The sequence below is a fragment of the Bos taurus genome, chromosome 3, assembly GCF_002263795.3.
Source record: "Bos taurus isolate L1 Dominette 01449 registration number 42190680 breed Hereford chromosome 3, ARS-UCD2.0, whole genome shotgun sequence".
In the NCBI taxonomy this organism is placed as follows: domain Eukaryota; kingdom Metazoa; phylum Chordata; class Mammalia; order Artiodactyla; family Bovidae; genus Bos; species Bos taurus.
This window is the reverse complement of record NC_037330.1, coordinates 93,485,005-93,506,099: the sequence shown is the minus strand read 5'-3', so window position 1 is coordinate 93,506,099 and position 21,095 is coordinate 93,485,005. Positions and strand designations below refer to the sequence as shown.

At 38.2% G+C, this 21,095-nt stretch overlaps 1 protein-coding gene across 1 annotated transcript in view; it reads left to right on the top strand.

The window, feature by feature from the left end:
• Positions 1 to 21,095, top strand: part of ZYG11A (zyg-11 family member A, cell cycle regulator) — a 61,776-nt gene that overhangs the window by 22,934 nt on the left and 17,747 nt on the right. The window contains exons 3-4 of the mRNA NM_001205891.2: positions 4,057 to 4,808; positions 18,818 to 18,958. Coding sequence (NP_001192820.1) covers positions 4,057 to 4,808; positions 18,818 to 18,958 — 893 coding nt within the window. The remainder of the gene's footprint in view (positions 1 to 4,056; positions 4,809 to 18,817; positions 18,959 to 21,095) is intronic.

Sequence of the window (21,095 nt, the reverse complement as noted above, 5' to 3'; positions counted from 1 at the left end):
CTATTGGTTGTGGAAGCATTTTCCCTGCAGAAAGTTGTCGAGATGCTTGAAGAAGTGGCAGTCGGTTAGTGGGAAGTCAGGTGAATATGGTGGATGAGGCAAAACTTTTAGCCCAGTTTGTTCAACTTTTGAAACATTGGTTGTATGACGTGGGGTTGGGCATTATAGTCGGAGAAATGGTTCGTTGTTGTTGGGTAGAATAAGAGAAAACAACACTTCAAAACAATGATTTTTTTGATTTTCGGTCACCTCATGAGGCACCCAGTTACTGAACTTTTTCACCTTTGTTTTTTTGTTTCTTATCCTTCATTCCTGTTCCACACTTTCTTTTGTATGCTTCCGTTTCTTTATATATGTGTTGTTTTATGTTCGTCAAGTTGCCATCTTGGGAAGCTTTGTATATTTTCTCACTTTGTATACTCCCTGGATAATCTTCTTTGGTTTAGCTACCACTTCTACTTTAATTTCCCAGAGTTTTCAGTGCAGGTCTTTATTCGAAGCTCCAGAGCCACATACAAGATAGGCAGGTATCTTGGAACTCTTAGCTAGGCTGCTGAATCATCCTCCTCTTTTGGTTTTCTTCTACTTCAGTGTCTGCTGCTTATGTTTCTGCTCATCTGGCTTCCCTTGAAGGACAGTGCAAAAGCTATCTAGAGTGTAGATGCTTTTTGGTAGTTGGTCCTTGTTCCTTTTCCTCTTACATTTCCATGTTTTAAACACCATTCTCTATTCTGAGAAGACCTTGGCTGATTTTCTGGAAAGTCCTGAAGAATAACCACTCAGATCTGTGTTTTGTTAGGGTGTGAGGGCTGGATCTTTATACTTCCCAACACAGTCTTTGGATGTGGATTTCCATGGAAAAGTGGTATGACCATGGGTGAAGCAACTCTTTTCAGCTAATGCAGTCTACACAGATGAGGGCTGTCAGTTGGTGGCATTTCCAGCAGCTCAAGTAGTAAGTCCTTTCTTTCTTTCTTTCTTTTTTTAAACCATTTATTTATTTATTAATGGCTGCATTGGGTCTTAGCTCTTCAATATGGCCCGCAGGCTTCTCTCTAGTGGTGATGTGTGGACTCCAGAGTGCAAGGGCTCTGTAGTTGTGGCATGCAGGCTCTCTAATTGGGGTGCGTAGTTGGAGTTTGTGGTCTTAGTTGCCTCTCGACATTGGCATCTTAGTTCACCGACCAGGGATCAAAACTGCGTCCCCTGCATTCAAAGGTAGGTTCTTAACTGCTGGAAGTCCCAGTCATTTATTTTTAAATGTGATCTGGTGTCACATCACAGCATCTACTACACTGCCATTTCCTCCCATCTTAGATGGTTTGGCCATCTGTCTCCCTGTTCAGTGACTTAGGAGTCACTTTTCATCCCCCTCCTCCGCCCCCCTCCTTTGTTCTTTTGACACGTTTTCTGCCTTCAAAGTACATATCTCAAATGTTTTTCTCCTCAAGTCAGGTCAGATGTTAGTTTCTGACTCTTTGCAACCCCATGGACTGCAAATGACCATGGGTGAAGCATTAGCTGCCAGGCTCCTCTGTCTGGGGAATTCTCCAAGCAAGAGTATCAGAGTGGGTATGCATTCTCTTCTCCAGGGGATCTTCCCAACCTAGGGATCAAACCCAGGCCTCCTGCATTGCAGGCAGATTCTTTACCATCTGAGCCACCTTCTCCTCCTAGCTCCTGTCAATGACACCTTTCTCTTTCTTCTCCCCTGGTCTCCCAAGTGGTTTCCTTACCTTTAATTTTGTACATCGCCAAGCTCTGCCACATAGCCGAGAGTAGTCCTCTATATCTTAATCAGATCTGTCTGCACTTTTGCCACTCTTTAAAGTCTTCTCTTGTACTTAGGATGAAATGCCAGTTATTTACCCTGGCCTACAAGGTCTAACTGACTCTTGCCTCTGTCTATAACCTGTCAGATTATGGTATCCCCTTCTCTATTTGTGCTTCAGCTGCACTGGTTTTTTCTCATTTCACAGGAATAGCCAAACTGTCTCTTCTCAGGGCTTTAGCCTGTCCCTCTATCTGGAATGACAGCTACCTTTGCCTTTCACATCCTTTTTGTCTCAGCTTAAATGTCACCTCCTAATACTTCACTGAAAGACAGAAGATTCTTGTTTTCCTTCTCATTTTTCCCCACCCCTGTGTTATAGTCTTGTTTGTTTCCTTTAGAACCTTTACTGCGTTGTTAATAGTATTTTGCTTGTTTTATATTCTTTTGTATCTGTGTTCTTCTGCTGCTGCTAAGGCGCTTCAGTTGTGTCTGACTCTGTGTGACCCCAGAGATGGCAGCCCACCAGGCTCCGCCGTCCCTGGGATTCTCCAGGCAAGGACACTGGAGTGGGTTGCCATTTCCTTCTCCAGGGGATATTCCTGACCCAGTTTCTCCACCATTGCAGGCAGATTCGTTAGCAACTGAGGTGCATGGGAAGCCCTTGAATAAATGTAATAAGTTCTTTCTGAAAGCCTTGAGTATTGAGATTTCCTTTTTCCTAGGTTAGTAGCATAGCCCAACTCAGACTGGGGACTTGTGAATCAGCTTATATACCTTTTCCCTCTGTTCTTTCCCTTAATGCATTCAACTGCTGTGTTCTGTCAGTTTAAACTTTCATCTCTCATCATTAAAATCATTAATAATCTCTTGCCCCATCCCACTCCCATCAAACACCGTCTTAATTCTTTTGTGTCATCACACATAATTGGTCTTTGTAAAAATATATTATAACCATTCATTTTTTGCTTAACAAGTTTGAGTTTTTCATTTTTGTTTACAGGGTACATGAGTTTCCTAGCTTTGTTTACAGGCCCCATCTGCCTTTTGCCTTCCTCTCTGCTGTCGTTTCCGCCAGGCCTCCCCTTGTACACTGTGGTCCAGTAGCACTGATCAAATAGGGTCGTTCTGAATAAGCTGACGTTCTGTGCCTCTGTGTCTTTGTTGTGTTCTCCCACCCTTCACCTTCCCATTGGGAAACCGATATTCAGCCTTAAAACCTGCCCTGATATTAACCTCATCTGTGTTCAATATCTGGTACAAATCACCACTGAATATAATATATTATTATAGTCACTTATTTGCCTGACATGCTTCCTAGACTGAATTCTTTGTGGTCACAGGTGTCTTATTACCTTGTATGCCTATTACTTAATATGGAATCTCATATATAGAAGATGCTTAATATTAATAAGTTGTTTCTAAATGAAATCTAATACAACCCATTCATTTTACAGATGAGGCATAGAGAGAGAAGTGACTTACTAAAGGCCATCCACTAGTTTGGTTAAAAGTAATCATTAGTGCTATTTGCATATTATAGGCCCTATACTTACCTACCTCTTTTATTTTGTCTTTTTTTTTTTTTTCTATGAACAAAGTTGAAGTGAAGTGAAGTAAAAGTCACTCAGCTGTGTCCGACTCTTTTGTGACCCAATGGACTGTAGCCTGCCAGGCTCCTCTGTCCATGGAATTCTCTAGGCCAGAGTACTGGAGTGGGTAGCTATTCCCTTCTCCAGGGGATCTTCCCAACCTAGGGATTGAAACCAGGTCTCCCACATTGCAGGCAGATTCTTTACCATATGAGCCATCAGGGAAGCCCCCGAGTACTGGAGTGGGTAGCCTATCCCTTCTCCAGAAGATCTTTGCGACCCAGGAATCAAACAGGGGTCTCCTGCATTGCAGGCGAATTCTTTACCATCTGAGCTACCAGGGACGCCCAAGTAAACAAGGTTACTATGGTTAAAACTGTGGACACTGAAGTCAAACTGCTTTTGATTCTTGATTCTGCCACATATTTTGACCTTGAGTAAGTTCCTTAACCTCTTTAAGCTTTAGTTTCCTGAGCTGTGGGATGGTAATAATCATAATTCCTTTACAGTATTATTTTAAAGAGTAAATGAGATAATCTGAGTAAAGGGTTTAGAACAATGCTCGGCACAGAGTAAACAGTAAGTATAGTCATTATTGTTACTGTTAGCATGTATCAAAGTTTACTGGCCACAGTGCCTCCTGGAAAAGGCATAAGATTTAGTTATTACAAGCTGGTTCTGGTTCTCTTGTAGGCAAGCTGACTGATAGAACAGCAAGCATTTTCCAAAGCAACCGAATGAAACTGAAGCTGGTCAACATTCAGAAAGCTAAAATATCCACAGCTGCATTCCTAAAAGCCTTCTGCCATCACAAACTCATTGAACTGGATGCTACTGCAGTACACACTGACCTCTCCATCCCAGACATCCTAAGTGGACTCTGCAGCAATAGCTGGATCCAGGAAAACCTCCGACGTCTCATCTTGGACTCAACAAGCATCCCTCGAGATTCAAGACTGTTGTTCTTTGGTCAGCTCACTGGTCTTCGTGTTTTAAGCGTTTTCAATGTTTGTTTTCGTAGTGAAGACCTGGCTAATGTTTCGCAGTTACCCAAACTGGAAAGCTTGGATATCTCTAATACTCTGGTCACTAACATCTCTGCACTCCTTACCTGTAAGGATCGACTTAAATCTCTTACAATGCACTATCTAAAATGTCTGACCATGACCAAACCACAGATTCTCGCAGTCATTAGAGAACTTAAATGTCTGCTTCACCTTGATATTTCTGATCACGGGCAACTCAGGTCAGATCTAGCTTTTCATTTGCTACAACAGAAAGATATTCTGCCTAATATTGAGTCCCTGGACATTTCTGGGAGTAATTACATCACTGATGGAGCTGTAGAACTATTTATACAACAACGGCCTGCGATGCAATTTGTGGGACTGTTGGCTACAGATGCCGGTTATTCCGACTTCTTTTCTGCAAAGAAAGGCTTGAGGGTTCGTTCTTTTCTGAAATAAGTTTGTTTTATTTGTTCAGAACATTATTAAGCTTTCTTTGTGTATCAGAATCTGTACTAGGCATTCGGGTTACAAAGACAGATGAACAATTCTTAAGGAGCTTAATGATTAAGAATTATTGTGTAACTCCTATGTAGTATGAGGTTGTGAAAATATAACCTTAAATAAGATACAGCCCTAGCCTCCAGTGTCTTCCAGTCTAGCTTGATAACCATAAGCAGAGCCATTCACACATTACCTCTTAGGTGCCAGTTGGCATGTTTTGCACATTGTTTTCTATTTTAATCCTCCCATTTTACAGATGAGGAGGTTAAGCTATTTATCCAGTCATAGAACTATTAAATGATAGAGCTGGCCGTATATTTGGGTCTTTGTGAAACTAATGCTTTTCCCTCTAGGGACAGCTAAATATAATGAATAAGGCAGGTGATGTATGCCTAACACCATTTTTGAACGCAATTGTTAAAAGACCCTGAAGGAAAAAGTATTGTACATTGCTAGACTATGTTTATAGCCTCTAGTGGTGCTGTTTTTAAAAGAGCATATATTTAAATATTTACGTCCTAGAATACTTTTTAAAAACAGTGGCTTTCTACCTCAGTTGTACATTCTAATCACTTTGGGAGTTTTAAAATACACTGATGCCTGTGGCCTATTCCCTAGAGATTCCGATGTAACTGGTCTGGGATTTGGCCTGGGCGTTAAGTAATTCTAACGTGGAGCCAAAGTTCAGAACAACGACTTCAAAAGAACCCATTAAAAACAATGACTTATATAATTTTTACTGGGGTGAGAGTAAAGTGATTTGCAGTCATTAGTTGTTTTCACATTTTATTCTTTTGATTTTAAAATAGCAATTGTGTCATAAAGTTTTTTAATTTTAAATGACTTAATGAACCCATGAAGCTATCAGTTGCATCATTAGGCTACAAATAGATAATTTGAACTTTCAGATTAAATGTGTATAGTAGAGAATTGTTTACCAAGAATGTACACCTAGGCCTGTTTCAGATTAATGGCACTTAGTGTCCCAATGATCAAAAGAACCACAGCAGTTTAAAAAAAAAAAAGATTTTTAACACATCAACTCATGATATATACAGTAATATTGCCAAGTGCTAGAATATTCTGTAGAGAGATTATGCATGTAGTTAAGATATTATCAAAGCCAGTACACCAAAAGAAAATGAGACAAGTTTTCTTTCAGTAAACTTTATCTGGTATACATGTAAGTTTAGTTTATTTTGAAAATGTTAAATAATGCATTGTATACAGTGTTGGATATTTTGGGGGAGGGAGAGGGGAGACCACAATCTTCCCAGTACTAAGAAATTCTAAAGATCCTAATCCAGACTTAGTGGAGTATAAGGTATGGTAAGTTTAAAAGGTGTGTTTCAGAAAATCTTATATTTAAGAGAAATATATATTTTTCAAGTCAGATACAAAATACACTAAGCATTTTTGTTGTTTGGGTTGCTCAAAAGTTTGCTAAAAATGGGTAAAATTAAGGGTTAGTGAAAACCTTCTAACAGAACAGGTATGTGTTATTTTCTTGTACCTAATGTTACAGTGGGCAGTGTGTACTTAATTTCTTTAAAATGGGTGGAAAGGGCACCCACCATTAGTCCTAAGAGCCGTATAACATTTTCATTTGCTAGGGAATCCTTGCTGATCCACTGGTGGGGTGTCTCAAGAATGAGAATTGTTTTGTACTGGCATCTGTAGGAAACCTTGGAGAGAGAGGGTGATGTAACAGCTGTCTGGTCTTCTGCTTAGTCTTACAATGGCTTTTCCTGTGTTTTTCTTTCAACTCTTACATCTAGATTCTCACAAAACTTAAAAATCTAGACTATATCCATTGTTTAGATTGTTAATAATGTGTAGATCCTTGCACAGTTGATCTACATATAGTACTTGAAAACTGTTTTGAAATAATTTGTAATGTGGCAGATCACTAACTTTAAACATTTTGCCAAATTTGTCTTACCCTATTCTGTCTCTATACATGCAATTTTTAATACACACAAACACACACACATGCGTATTTGGCTGTGCTAGGTCTTAGTTGCAAAATGTGGAATCTTTAGTTGTAGCATGTGGGATCTACTTCCCTGACCAGGGATCAAACCCAGGCTCCTTGCAAGCGCAAAGTCTAGCCACTGGACCACCAGGGAAGTCCCCACACACAATTTTTTTCTTGAGGGTAGGTTGCATACAACATGCACCTCTGCCCATTAATATACTTTAGCTTGTATTTCCTAGAGGAAAGATAGTCTCTTTGACTCTCTGAGAGCATGGGTAATCTCAAGAATGACCATAGTGCAGCTGTCAAATTTCAGGAAATTTAACATCAATACAAATCTTTTATATAAAAGTCTACTGTATGTGTTTCCAGTGTTGATTTTCCCAGTTTAACACCATTTATAAAATATTTTTCCTTTTAGTCCATGATTATTTTTACATTCAGTTGTCATATGTGTACTTAGTCATGTCCAGCTCTTTGTGACCCCATGAACTGTAGCCTGCCAAGCTCCTCTGTCCACAGAATTTTCCAGGCAGTAATAGTGGAGTGGGTTGCCATTTCCTACTCCAGGGGACCTTTCCGGCCCAGGGATGGAACCAGCATCTCCTGCATTTCCAGGCTACCTGGAAAGCCTCAGTTGTCATAGTCCTTCCTTTTCTTCATTATATTGATGTTTTTGAAGAATACAAACTAACATTGTTGTGTTTGTTTTTTTGAAGAATGTTCCTCATTTTGGGTTTGTCTGATGCTTCATCATAATTCAGATTCTTCTAGGTCTACCCAGAATACCACATAAGGGATGTTGTGCCCTTATGTAATACACTTATGTGTCTCAAGTGTATTACAGTATGAAGCACAGAGTGCCCCTCATTGGTGATATTAATTTTCATCACTTGGTCAAAGTATTGTTCAGGTACTAGGTAAAATATCCAGGTGCAGATAAAATATTATCTATATACTCTTGTACTGTTTCTACCCTACATAGATAATACTATTCCTTTTGAAGCTAATGAATGCTGTACAAGATATTAGAAGACTATGCCAATATCCTGGCCCTCATCAGAGTTTCTGATCTAGATTTAGCATCCATTGATGATTCTTACTCGAACCATTCTTTACTGCAGTGGTTGCAAAGTGATGATTTTCCAACTCTAACTCTTTTTTTTCAGCTCTTCTTTTTATTCAAAACATTTAGCAAGTCTAACATATCCTCAGTATGAACTCATTGGTTCCTGTTGTTTTCAGTGATTTATAATGCATTGCTGTTCTTAATTATTTTGATGCTCAGCTTGTCACAGGGTGGCCAATGAGAGCTCCTGTGTCTGTTTTTACATGCCCCCATTATTACTGTTATTATTTTGAGTCTTTCTTTACTTTCTAGGCTTCTTATACTTCCCTGTTTTGGCTTTAGAGTTAGATGTTTCTCCCAAGAGCCCTGGTTCCTTTTAGTGGGAAACCACTGAGTGTTAGATGTGTTTTTAAACCGTTTCATCAAGCAGAGCTAAGAAACAGATGAAATAAGTTTAAAAGTGATACTTACAAATGTCCATCTTTATATTGTTCTTCTTTGCCTTTCCACATTCTGTGTTTGTATCTCTCTTTTCCACATGGAGAACCTCGGCTTCCAACAGCCTCAGCACATTTTCCTTAATCCTATAACATGTATAAAATAGTTTCAGAGTTGCTTCATTTATACTACTTTGAAACACAAACCTACTGAAAAAGAGTTGAAGATATATTTGCAATTCTTTCTTTTCACTCTTGACTGAGAGTATAGTCAAAGTATTAAGCCATATATATTTAGGTTTTTAAATTTCCACTTCTTACACAGTAGGTAGCATAGTACATGTACTCTGGACTTTGCTTTTCTAACTTAGTGGTATGTCTTGGAAATCACCCCATGTCAGTTCATGTTCCCGTTTTTTGGGAGGGGATGGTAAGATACACATAAAATTTATCATTTTAATCTTGTTAAGTGTATAGTTCAGTGGTTTTAAATACATTAATAATTTTGTTCAACCATCACCATCATTCATCTCCATAGCTCTTTTCACCTTGTAAAGCTGAAATACTGTAGGCATGAAACCCTGCCTCCCATTACCCCTTCTCTCCAGACCCTGGCAATACAAACTTCTACTTTGTGTCTCTACGATTTTGACCAACTCTCTGATGTAAGTGGAGTCGCACAGTACTTGTCCTTTTGTGACTGGCTCATTTTACTTTACGTAGTGTCCTAAGGGTTTGTCCATGTGGCATACTGCCTTTTTCAGGTTGAATAATAGCCATTATGTGTATACCACATTGTGCTTATCCAGTTGTCATTGATATGTACTTGGGTTGCTTCATGTTTTGGCTTTTGTGTTGATTATTGTGAGTAATGTTGTTGCAAGTAGGAGTACACAAATATCTCTTTGAGACTCTGCTTTTTTTTTGATCACTCTGTGAAGCCTCAGTTCTTTGACAAGGGATTAAATCCAGGCCTCTGCAGTGAAAGCCTGGAATCTTGATCACTAGTCCACTGGGAAACTCCCAAGACTCTGCTTTTGGTTCTTTTGGTATATACCCAGGAGTATATACTAGAATGGACATGAGTTTGAGCAAACTCTGGGAGATAGTGAAGGACAGGGAAGCCTGGTGTACTGCAGTGCATGGTGTCACAAAGAGTTGGACATGACTTAGCGACTGAACAATGAGCAATCCAGACGTGGAATTGCTGGATCATATGGTGTGAAAGTCGCTCAGTCGTGTCCGACTCTTTGCAACCCCTTTGGAATTCTCCAGGCCAGACTACTGGAGTGGATAGCCTTTCCCTTCTCTAGGGGATCTTCCCAACCCAGGGATCAAACCCAGGTCTCCCTCATTGCAGGTGGATCATATGATAATTCTTTTAATTTTGGGGTAACTACCATAATGTTTTCTGCAGCAGTTGCACAGTTTTTACATTCTCACTAACAGTGCACAAGTGTTTGAATTTCTTCACACACTGGCCAACACGTTATTTTTCTTTGTTTTTAAATTTTTTAATAGTAACCATTCTAATGGGTGTAAAGTGGTACCTCGTTGCAGTTTTGATTTGCATTTCCATACTTATCAGCTATACTGGGCATCTTTTCAGAAGGTTATTGACTATTGGTATGTCTTTGAAGAAATGTCTAGTGAAGTTCTTTGCCAGACTTTAAATTAGGTTGCTTAGGTTTTATTTTTGTTATTGTTGTTGAGATATAGGAGTTCTCTGTGTAGTCTGGATATTAATGCCTTATGATATAAGATTTTCAAATATTTTCTCCCCTTCTCTGGTTTGTCTTCATGAAGTTCAGTTTGTATTTCTTTTGTTGCTTGTACCTTTGGTGTCATATCCAAGAAATCACTGCCAAATCCAGTATTGTGAAGCTTCCTCATGTTCCTTATAGGAGTCTTATAGTTTTAGTTCATAAATTTAAGTCTTTGATCTGTTTTGAGGTAATTTCTTTCATGTGGTGTTATGTTAGATTTTACAACTTCATTCTTTTACATGTGGATATCTAGTTTTCTTAGGACAATTTCTTGAAAATACGAAATTGTCTTAGCACCCTTGTTAAAAAAATAATCTGATCATAAATGCAAGGCATTGTTTTAGGGCTTTCTAGTCTATTCCATGGGCTCCCCTGTGGCTTAGATGATAAAGAATCTTCCTGCAGTGCAGGAGTCCTGGGTTTAATGCCTGGGTTGGGAAGATCCCCTGGAGAAGGAGATGGCAACCCACTCCAGTATTCTTGCCTGGAGAATCCTATGGACAGAAGAGCTGGGCAGGCCAGGTTCAATCCTTGGGTTGGGAAGACCCTTGGAGAAGGGAATGGCCACCCACTGGTCTGTATGCCAGTATTTATGGCAGTGCCACATGTTCTGATTATTTTAGCTTTGTATTGATAGTCAGTTTGAAATCAGGATGTGTGACTCCCTTGGAATTCTGTATAAATTCAGGGCGTGTGTTTGTATTTCTGCTAAAAAGGTCATTGGGATTTTGGTAGGATTATATAAATATGTAGATAATTTTGTGTAGTATTGACATCTTAAGTCTGCTAATCCATGAACATGGGGTGTGTTTCCATAATTTATGTCATCTTTAATTTCTTTCATTAGTGTGTTGTAGTTTTCATCATACAAGCCTTTCATCTCCTTTGTTAATTCCTAAGTACTTTATTGGAGAAGGCAATGGCACCCCACTCCAGTACTCCTGCCTGGAAAATCCCATGGGCGGAGGAGCCTGGTAGGCTGCAGTCCTTGGGGTCGATGAGGGTCAGACACGACTGAGCGACTTCACTTTCACTTTTCACATTCATGCATTGGAGAAGGAAATGGCAACCCACTCCAGTGTTCTTGCCTGGAGAATCCCAGGGACGGGGCAGCCTGGTGGGCTGCTGTCTATGGGGTCACACAGAGTCAGACACGACTGAAGTGACTTAGCAGCAGCAGCAAGTACTTTATTGTATTATTGTAAACAGAATTATTTTCATGATTTCCTCTTCAGATTGTTTATTATTATTGTATAAAAATTGAACTGATCTTTGTGTGTATCCTGCAACTTTCTGGATTCATTTATTAGCTCTAATAGATAACAGTTTTTTGTTTTTTTGTGGTATATAAGATCATATAGTTTGTAAGTAGATCATTTTATTTCTACCTTTTCAATTTGGATGCCTTTTATTTTTTTAATTTAACTTTTTATTTTATATTGGAGTAGAGCTGATTAACAATGTTGTGATCACTTCAGGTGAACAGCAAAGGGACTCAGCCGTACATACACATGTATCCATTCTCCCCTAAACTCCCCACCCATCTTGGATGCCTTTTATTTCTTTTTTCTTACCTACTTGCTCTGTTTAGAACTTCCAGTGCTGTGTTCAGTAGACGCTGTGAAAGGGGCTTTTGTCTTTTTCCTGATTTTAAAAGCTTTCAGTCTCTCACTATTGAGTATCATGTTCATTGTAGATTTTTCATGTATGGCTTTTATTAAGTTGAGGTAGCTTCCTTCTGGGCTTTTTGCGAGTGTTTGGGGGCTTCCCTGGTGCCATAGACAGTAAAGAATCTGCCTGCAATGCAGGAGACCCAGATTCAATCCTTGGGTCGGGAAGACCCTTGGAGAAGGGAATGGCCACCCACTCCAGTATTCTTGCCTGGAGAATTCCATGGACAGAGGAGCCTGGCCCACTACAGTCCATGGGATCACAGAATTGGACACTTTGCCAGAAAGGGTGTTGAGTTTTGTCAAATGCTTTATCTGCATTAGATGAGGTGATCATGTGGTTTTCCTCCTTCATTCTAATACTGGTGTATATTAACATTGATTTTTTAGTATACCATGGTATGTTGAACATTGCATTCTGGGAATAAATCCTACTTGGTCATGGTGCTGTGCGTATTTGCTTAGTCATGTCTGACTCTGCGATCCCATGGACTGTAGCCCACACAAGCCCACCTCTGTCCCTGGGGATTCTCCAGGCAAGAATACTGGAGTGGGTTACCATGCTCTTCTCCATGGGATCTTACCAATCCAGGGATCAAACCCTCATCTTCCACCTTGCAGGCAGATTCTTTATCACCTGAGCCACCAGGGAAGCCCAAGAATACTGGAGTGGGTAGCCTATCCCTTCTCCAGGGAATCTTCCTGACCCAGGAATTGAAGCGGGGTCTCCTGCATTGCAGGCAGATTCTTTACCAACTGAGCTACCAAGGAAGCCCTGGTCATGGTATATAATTCTTTTATTTGGCTGAGTTTGGTTTGCCTGTATTTTGTTGAGGATTTTTCCATTTCTGTAAGGACTGTTAAATTCTAGTCTCCTTTTCTTGTAGCGTCTTTGGCTTTGGTATCAAGGTAATGCTGGCTTTGTAGAATGAGTTAGGAAATGTTCCATCTCCAGTTGTTAAACTGAAAAGTTTTAACATTAATTCTTCCTTAAGTGTTTGGCAAAATTTACTAGTGAACCCATTAGATCTAGGGCTTTTATTTTTGGGGAAGTTTTTGATTATTGATCCAGTTTCCTATTTCAGTTTTCTTCAGTGTCTTCATGATTTAGTCTTGTTAGGTCTTATATGTCTAGAAATTTTCTCATTTTATCTAGGTTATTAAGTTTATTAGAATGTAATTTTTCATAATACTCTTAGAATTCTTTTTTTTTTCCTATTGAATTGGTGGTAATGTCTTCTGTTTCATTTCAGATTTTAGTATTTTGAGTCCTTTCTTTTTTCTTAGTTTCTTTTTTTTACCCTTAGTCCATCCATCTGTCAGTTTTGGTGATGTGTTCAAAGAACCAATTTTTTGTTTCATTGATTTTCTTGCTATTTTTATATTCTCTATTTTTTTGCTCTTTGCTTTAATAATGATTATTTCCATCCTTCTGCCAGCTTTGGGTTTAGTTTTTTGATCTTTTTACGTTTAAAATAGTTACTGATTAGGAAGGACTTTGCTCATTAGTTTCTATATGTTTTACAACTTTTTTTTTTAATCCCTCATTTCCCTCATTACTGTTTTCTTTGTTCAACTGACTTTTTGGATTTTTTTTTTTTTTTTTTTGGGTTGGTATTATTCTTGTGTATTCTGTAGCTGTTTTCTTTGTGGTTATCATGGATGTTAGTTACATTTAACATCCTAACGTTATGACACTCTAATGTGAATTTATACTAGCTTAATTTCAATAACAAACAAAAGCTGTTCCTTTAGCTGTCTGTCTGCACCCCTTTTAATTGATGTTCCCAAATTATAGATTGTCTGCCCCAAAGCACAGAATAATCCTTTTTAGTGTGTTCATCACAAGTTTTGTAGAAAACAAAATTTGGAATTAAACCAGATTTATAATAACACTAGTTTTTAGATGAATAATGATCTTTTGAAGGAACTATTTGTTTATTAAATCATGTTGAAAAAAAGTGTTACCGACCATTTAAAAAATACCACTAGCTTTTGTAATTGCTCATGTATTTACCTTTGTTGAGATCTTTATTTCTTCATATAGCTTCTTGTTACTGTGTGGTGTTCCTTCATTTTCACCTTGCAGGACTTCCTTTAGCGTTTTTCATGGGGCAAGTTTAGTGGTAATGAACTTCCTTGGCTTTTCTTTACACGGAAATGTCTTGGCTTCATCCTCACTTTTTAAAAAACTTAACAGTTTTTTATTGGGATATAGCTGCTTAATAAACAGTGTTGTGATAGTTTCAGGTGAATAGCAAAGGGACTCAGCCATAAATACACATATATCCATTCTACCCCAAACTCCCTTCCCATTCAGGCTGCCACATAACATTGAGCAGAGTTTCATGTGCTGTATAGTTAAGTCCTTGTTGTTTATCCATTTTAAACATTGCAGTGTGTACATGCCCATCCCAAACCCCTTAGCTATCCCATCTGCCTATCCTTTCCCCCTAGCAACTATAATTTCATTCTTTAAGTCTATGAGTCTCTTTTTATTTTGTAAGTAAGTTCACTTGTATCATTTCTTTTTAGATTCTGCATTTAAGGGATGTCATTTGATATTTCTCCTTCTCTGACTTACTTCACTCAGTATGACACTAAGTCTGTGTTGCTGCAAATGGCATTATTTCATTCTTTTTTTAACGGCAGAATAATATTCCATTGTACTTATGCACCACATGTTTATCTGCTCCTCTGTCAATAGACATTTAGGTTGCTTCCATGTTTGGGCTATTGCAAACAGTGCTGCAGTGAGCATTGGGTTACATATATTCTTTTGGATCTTGTTTTTCTCTGGATATATGCCCAAGAGTGGGATTTCAAGGTGATATGGTAGCTCTTTAGTTTTTTAAGGAACTCCCCTCCTGTTCTCCACAGTGACTGTACCAATTTGCATTCCTACCAACAGTGTAGGAGGGTTTCCTTCTCTCCACACCCTCTCCAGCATTTGTTGTTTGTGGAATTTTTGATGATAGTCATTCAAGCTTTCACCCTCACTTTTGAAGGACAGTTTTGCAGGGCATAAGATTCTTGGTTGACAGTTTTTTTCTTTTAACACTTTGAATATATCAACCCATTGTCTTCTGGCTTCTAAGTTTTTGATGAGAAGTCTGCAGGTCTTAACTGAGGAGCCTTTGTATGTGATGATTTGCTTCTCTCTTGCTGCTGCTTAGAATCTTTGGCATTGAAATTTTGATTATAACATGTCTCATTGTGAGTCTTCTTGAGTTCATCTTGCATGGAGTTCTTGAATTTCTTGGATGTTTATATTCATGTCTTTCATCAAATTTGGGACATTTGCAGCCATTTCCCCCCCAATATTCTTTGCTACTGTAAGTCTCTTCTAAGATTCCTACAGTGTGTATGTTGGCCTGTGTAATGGTATTCCACAGGGTCCTTAGACTCTGCTCCTTTGTTTTCAATCCTTTGCTTTCTGTTCCTCTGACACAATTTCCTTTGTCCTATCTTCAAGTTTGTTGATTTTTTTCATCTTCCCGCTCAAATCTGCCTTGAAAAACTCAAGTGAATTTTTATTTCAGTTATTATACCTTTCAACTCCAGAATATTTCTGGATTCTTTTTAAGGTTTTTTTTTTTTTTTTTTTTTTAAATTTAAATCTCACTTGAGTTTCTCTTTTGTTCTTTTTCTTGACTTTATCTAATTTTCCTTTCGTTCTTTGAATGTCTTTAAGGTGGATGTTTTGAAGTCTTGTTTGAGTTGACCTGCTATATCAGTTCTGTTACAGGGACAGTGTCTTTTGATTTTAATTTTTTCCCCTTGAATGGGCCATGCTTTCCTATTTCTTTATACGCTTTGTGATTTTTGTTGTTGAAAACTAGGCATTTGAAACTAATAATATGGCAACTCTGGAAATCAGATTCTTTTCCCTTCCCAGGGTTTGATGTCTATGTTACTGTTTTTGTGTTTGGGATCTGTGTTGAGGATCAGCCTGAAGTATAAATTTTAAGATCTCTAGGTCTTTTATGAGCCTTTCCCTGGATATGTGCAGTAACTTTGGGATATTCTCTGTATATGTAGTTGTTTTGAATGTCATAGTCATTAATGTCTATCTTCTAAAAGGGGAAAAGGAAACAATGAAGGGGCAGCCCTTGAAATTGCTTGGAAGTCATTTTAGCTGGTGGGAGAGGGGCTTTGAACAGTTGGCTGGTGAGGGTGCAGTGGCATTGGCTACCCATCTTTTTGTGCCTGTTATCAGAAGCAGTCAGAGCACAGATTCCTGATATTTGGAGGGTTCTTTTCCCCACCTGGACTCTCACAGGCTAAGTGCAGGCAGCTCTAGGAGCATATGCTGGTGGCTGGGAAGTGGGATGGGGCATGGGCAGCTATTGTGGAAAGAGCTGAAATTGATGGAAATGAGCCACAGTTTATTGTTGAAACATCCTGTAGAAGTTGCAAGCATGGATATAAACTCCTTTATTTACCCTTTTTAAAAATTTTATTTATTAAATTTTTGTTGTGCTGGGTCTTTGTTGCTATTCACAGGCTTTCTCTAGCGCTGGTGAGCAGGGGCTACTCTCTAGTTGTGGTTTGTGGGCTGCACGTTGTGCTGGCTTCTCTTGTTGCAGAGCACGGACTCTGGGTGCATGGGGTCAGTAGTTGTGATGCATGGGCTTAATTGCCCTGTGGTATGTGGGATCTTCCTGGACCAGGGATTGAACTGGTGTCCCCTGCATTGCTAGGCAGATTCTTGACCACTGGGCTACCAGGGGAGCCCCCTTTTCTTTCCTTATTTCTTGAAAATGCTTGTCCACTGTTACATTACATTGTGTGTTGCTTGTTAAGTCTGATGACAATCTAGTTCTCTGATTTGTTTTGATATTTTAATTATTTTTAAATGAAAGAGATGAATATTTTTAATGATAAAAGGTACAATTCACAAAGATAGACATCATAAGCCATTAGACATCTAACAACAAAGAAACAAAGATACATAAAGCAAAAATCAGAACAGATCTAAGGGAAAAGAAAAATACAATCATAGTGACACATATTAACATTTCTCTGAGTATTTTATCAAGTGCAAAAAAAAGAATAGGAACATCTTGAGTAATGTCATTAAAAATTATAGTAGATTTCTATTATATTAATAATTTGTTTGATCTTTTTATAAGAAGGCCCTGAAGGTTGTTTTTCTTTACCATTAAATTTAATCTTTATACTGTGATATGTCTTGGATTTGATTTAGGTCAGTTTTCCCAGGTGGTTGGTGGGAGTTCTTTCAGTGTGTTGATTTAGGTCTTTTTTTATTTCCGGAAAGTTTTTGTTGGTAGTAATTTTAAAAATTAGTTCATTTCTTCCCCAAGAACTTCAAGTGTATGTGTGTTGTATCTTTTTTCCCTATCAGCACTCAATCTTAGATCCTTTTAACTTCTTTCTTTTAAAATTTCTTTATCTTGTTTGTTTCTTGCATTTCTTCTCCTTACTAAATTTTAGTCAATTCTATTATTCTTTGGATACTTTGTACTTAGTTTTTATGTTTGATATGACTTGATCTTTTCTTTTCTTGAGTTTAATCATCCCTGTTTCATCTTTTTGTTGAATGTATTTTTTTCACATCCAATAATCCTTATTAAGAACATTTACTTCAGTTTAAAGTGGTATGTTACAGATTTGTTTTTGATTTAGGAGAAGAATTTTTCTTAGCTGAAGTGTGTGGTTTTGCTTCAGTGTATAAAGCTGTTACAGGTCTTCGTTGTGGCACATGCAGTCTCTGAGGCATGTGGGATCTTTAGTTGTGGCTCTAATTCCCTGACCAGGGATTGATCCCCGGCCCCCTTCATTGGGAGTGTGGAGTCTTAGCCATTGGACCACCAAGGAAGTCCCTAGATTTGCTTTTTAAAAAAATTCTTACAGTAGCTTTATATGGAATTGGTTTGAATCTTTTTATTTCTTTGCATTTAATTGACCGGTGTCCTAATTCAAAAGCATTCTTCTGTCATTTTAGTGATGTGATGTTTCTTCAATGAATGTTGTTACTGCTGATCATGGTGGAGTTGTTTTTCTTTTCATCTTTGTGAAATCCTGAATTTTACCCCCTTTTTTTTCTTTTTCTTCACTTCCCAGGAATGCTGAAAACTAGATAAAATCTAGTTTTATATTTTTAAATAAATGTTTAAATAAATAAACATTTATTTTTCATTTACGGTTTGGGTAAGGTTACCATTATTCTCCAGACCCAAAGTCTATATACAGACTTCTGGAAGTTATTACTTTAGTGGTGGTGGTTGTTCAGTTGCCTAGTTGTGTCTAACTCTTTGCAGCCCAATCAGCTGTGGCACACTAGGTCTTCCCGTCCCTCACCATTCCATCTCCTGAAGTTTGCCCAAGTTCCTGTTCACTGCATCAGTGATGTCATCCAGCCATCTTATCTTCTGACACCCTCTTTTCCTTCTGCCCTCAGTCTTTCCCATCATCAGGGACTTTTTCAGTAAGTTGGCTGTTTTCATCAGATGACCAAAATACTGGAGCCTCAGCTTCAGTATCAGTCCTTCCAACGTGTATTCAGGGTTGTACTTGAGTTGGTAGCAAAGAAGAATTATCTTAATATTAATGAACTAATTAATTAGTTCTATAAAAGTTCAACTCCTTTTTCATCTTAGTTATTTTATCTTTTTTTTCCCCCTATCTTTTTTTTGTCTATTTTATATGAGTACTTAGAGAACACACGTTCATGGTTATTGGTTGTTTAAGCATTTACATGCTATGCATTATTCAGTTGAGGTCTCTACTGTAACAGCTGTAGGGAGATAGTATTTGAGTCTGTCTCCACTGCTTAATTAGTTTGTTATATTTAGCAATGTACATCACCTCTCTGGAGCCACCATGTAAAAATGAGGTTGAGGAGAACATTTACCTACTAGAATTACTGAATGAAATCAACATTGTAAAGCTCTTGAAACATTTAAGTGAATATTCATTGTTTCAAACACTTGACACACTAAAAAAAGCCTTCCTTGTAGGTGAAAGGTGAAACCTGTTGGTAACATCCTTGTTTTCTAGGTTGCTGGAGGAGCAAATATAAGTCAGATTTCAGAAGCACTGAGCTGCTACAGGAATAGATCATGTTTTATGAAGGAAGCCCTCTACAGGCTCTTCACAGAGACGTTTTCAACGCAAATAACCATGCCTGCTATTTTAAAGGTAACTACAACTCAGAAATGTAATTTTTAAAACTACTTATTACTTGATTCAATTAAAGTTGTTTAAAATTTGGAAAACTCAGCAGTGGCCACAGGACTGGAAAAGGTCAGTTTTCACTCCAATCCCTAAAAAGGTAATGCCAAAGAATGTTCAAACTATTGCACAATTGCACTCATCTCACACACTAGTAAAGTAATGCTCAAAATTCTCCAAGCCAGGCTTCAGCAGTACATGAACCGTGAACTTCCAGATGTTCAGTCTGGTTTTAGAAAAGGCAGAGGAACCAGAGATCCAATTGCCAACACGCGCTAGATCATCAAAAAAGCAAGAGAGTTCCAGAAAAACATCTATTTCTGCTTTATTGACTATGCCAAAGCCTTTGACTGTGTGGATCACAATAAACTGTGGAAACTTCTGAAAGAGATGGGAATACCAGACCACCTGACCTGCCTCTTGAGAAATCTGTATGCAGGTCAAGAAGCAACAGTTAGAACTGGACATGGAACAATAGACTGGTTCCAAGTAGGAAAAGGAGTACGTCAAGGCTGTATATTGTCACCCTGCCTATTTAACTTATATGCAGAGTACATCATGAGAAACACTGGGCTGGAAGAAGCACAAGCTGGAATCAAGATTGCCGGGAGAAATATCAATAACCTCAGATATGCAGATGATACCACCCTTATGGCAGAAAGTAAAGAGGAACTAAAGAGCCTCTTGATGAAAGTGAAAGAGGAGAGTGAAAAAGTTGGCTTAAAGCTCAACATTCAGAAAACGAAAATCATGGCATCCGGTCCCATAACTTCATAGCAAATAGATGGAGAAACAGTGAAAGACTTTATTTTTCTGGGCTCCAAAATCAGTGCAGATGGTGACTGTAGCCATGAAATTAAAAGACGCTTACTCCTTGGAAGGAAAGCTATGACCAACCTAGACAGCATATTAAAAAGCAGAGACATTACTTTGCCAACAAAGGTCTGTCTAGTCAAGGCTATGGTTTTCCCAGTAGTCATGTATGCATGTGAGAGTTGGACTATAAAGAAAGCTGAGCACCAAAGAATTGATGCTTTTGAACTGTGGTGTTGGAGAAGACTCTTGAGAGTCCCTTGGACTGCAAGGAGATCCAACCAGTCCATCCTAGAGATCAGTCCTGAGTGTTCATTGGAAGGACTGATGTTGAAGGTGAAACTCCAAAACTTTGGCCACCTAATATGAATAGCTGACTAATTTGAAAAGACCCTGATGCTGGGAAAGATTGAGGGCAGGAAGAGAAGGGAATGACAAAGGATGAGATGGTTGGATGGCATCACTGACTCAATGGACATGAGTTTGACTAAACTCTGGGAGTTGGTGATGGACAGGGAGGCCTGGCATGCTGCAGTCCATGGGGTCACAAAGAGTTGGACATGACTGAGGGACTGAACTGAACTAACTGAACTGATTAAACACATCGAATACAGTTACTTAATATGCCTTATTCTATTGTGAGTCACAGTGCCCACACAGTGGGAAAAAAAAAAAAGCAGTGTTAGGCTTAAACTGCCAGATCATCCCATGTTTTGAGCATCTTAATCAATCTCAATTGTTCAGATTTTTGAATTTGATCTGAGCATGGGATGATAGAACCATTGCCTAAAACAGGACTTAATCTGAAAACATGAATTCACTTTGTTTAAACATTTTTATTTATTCCTTTACTCTTTAAAATCTAAGATAATAGTTTTTTTTCCCAAAAATAGCAACCACAATATCCCTATAAGAATAGAACAAAATAGCAGTAATTGAAGGTAATTAATTCTAGCATTTAAAGTATTGTGAATAAAGTAAAGTTACCAATATTGATAGGGTCAGACTTTGCTTTCCTTTACAGAAGGATGAATTTGTTTTAAATGTAATTGGAAGAATTATGTGGTTTGAGAAAGAAAACTTATATTATTTAAACTTAAGTATAAATTGAAGTCCTAAAATTATTGTTTTTATTATTTGTAATTTCTGCAGTTCCATAAAAATAGGCTATTTTTATGACTGTTTTTAGGCTATTTGTGTACCATGGAGAATTAGATTTACTCATAACTTAAAAACAATACCGTATAAAGAGAAAAACTCTGGATCTTTGTTTCCCATCTGTAAGGAGAAA